Below are 1,877 nucleotides of genomic sequence, written 5' to 3' on the forward strand. Positions count from 1 at the left end.
TCAATGTTCATTAAATTACCTTCTAGATTCTCTTGATTGTTTCCCTGAGTAATAAACTGATAGCATTTAAATTCTAAATTAACCTTGATTTTCTCCTATGCAAGATTTAAGTTAATTGATTTCCTTGACTTAATATTGAATTCCTCAGCCTGTTAATAGTGGATTTAATATTCAATAAATTTAGTACAAACTGTGAAAACGAGGTTGATATCTCACTATAGAGAAGGCCTCATCTATGTCTACCTAAGATTTGGTTGGCAAAATTACCTAATAACCTAGAAGAAAAATTGCAAGCTGGGCAGGACATTTATGTAAATGAAACGTTTTTTTAATTATTTGGATACATATTTCGATATTATTATAATTGGGACAAGTTAGTCCTGCAAGTTAAAACCTATGCAACAACATAACTATGTTAATACAGAATAATGTGAAGACTGCAAATGATCACAAGTCAATGGCTGGAAAATACAGAAAATCTTTGGGTAAGCTCCAAACCCACCATCCAATAGCACCATACAAAATCTTCCTAAATACACAACTGGACAATCACCCTTGCTGAGTAAGGTCTTTGTGACTATACACAATTGATTTATCACCATCAACAATTTGTCCACTTCCCCTTGCAAGCCTATACAAAATTGCAGCATTGGGTAAATAACTCATGTCCAAAATGCACAATGAAATTCAATCCCAATCAAAATAAGTAAAACAAGCTTAAGGAAGAAAACCCATTTATAATTGTAAGAAACGGCTGAAAAAGCATCAAATAGGTACTGGACTCTAGAACTTGGTATAGATTTTAAACAGCAAATAAACTCTTACTCTTGCACATACAAGACACACAGTAAAACCATGGCAAACTCATGCCTCTGATCTTTTTTATTGTTTTCATTTCATTTTGGTGATGAAGTATTGATAAAATGGCCCTTAATATATACGGGTTGGACTTATTATGGTCCTTAGATGTATTTCACTAAACAAAAATTAGACAATTTTTGGTCTTAAACCCTAAACTAATGGTAGAGATGACAAAGGTGTAGCAAATGTAATAAAGCTCAAGGACATGTCGTATAGGAAAGAAATCGTATCTAGGTCAAGTTGAGAGAATTCATTTCGACCTGCGTAAGGAAAGATTAAACTGATATCATCTTCTTTACTTCCATTTTCTCTTTTATCATAAGAGATATACGAGTCACCAAAGAGAATTGAGAAGAAACAGTTTTGTTGTTTCAAAAGGCAAACTCTCAAGAGTGGTAGCTTTCCAGGTAGGACTTAAAGCCAGAAAGAAGTAGAAGAGGAACTGAAGTAAAAAGACAGTTGATAGCACACATACCATTTAGTTGTTAGCAATCCTTCAACTCCAACTGGGCCACGAGCATGAATACGACCAGTACTAATGCCCACCTATTCACCCAAAACCAAGAAAGACACAGATAAATATGAAACTACAATGCCAAAAGATAATTTGGAATCACTGATAGATTATATACCTCTGCACCAAGTCCAAAGCGGAATCCATCACTAAATCTTGTACTTGCGTTGTGAAATACAGCAGCACTGGAAAGTGAAAAACAAATGTATATTACTACAATGAGCAAAACTTATTATTGGGAACTAATGAAATGCCAGAGGACTTACAGCCTGTTTTCCGATTTTCTCATGTTTGTTTGGGACAAAAGTTTTGAAAAATGTTTTGCAAATGAACTCATTTTCCTCAAAATTAAGGAAAAATGACTTCCCTTCAAAAATTAAGAAAACATTTTCCAAAACTCTCCTCCAATTTTAAATTAAATCTTTTTTGGAAAAAACAACAATTTTAAAAAAAATTCAAATAAAATTCTTATTTTTTTTACCCGATCCCTGACCCCCCACCC

The 1,877-nt window shown here is 33.5% G+C and overlaps 1 protein-coding gene across 1 annotated transcript in view; it reads right to left on the reverse strand.

The window, feature by feature from the left end:
• Positions 1 to 306: 306 nt before the first annotated feature.
• The window catches only part of LOC107028540 (delta-1-pyrroline-5-carboxylate synthase), a 13,382-nt gene continuing 11,811 nt past the window's right edge, over positions 307 to 1,877 (reverse strand). The window contains exons 18-20 of the mRNA XM_015229641.2: positions 1,494 to 1,560; positions 1,337 to 1,407; positions 307 to 631 (exon numbers count right to left, since the gene is read on the reverse strand). Coding sequence (XP_015085127.1) covers positions 550 to 631; positions 1,337 to 1,407; positions 1,494 to 1,560 — 220 coding nt within the window. The 3' untranslated portion in view covers positions 307 to 549. The remainder of the gene's footprint in view (positions 632 to 1,336; positions 1,408 to 1,493; positions 1,561 to 1,877) is intronic.

This window comes from Solanum pennellii, chromosome 8 (genome assembly GCF_001406875.1).
Source record: "Solanum pennellii chromosome 8, SPENNV200".
Taxonomy (NCBI): domain Eukaryota; kingdom Viridiplantae; phylum Streptophyta; class Magnoliopsida; order Solanales; family Solanaceae; genus Solanum; species Solanum pennellii.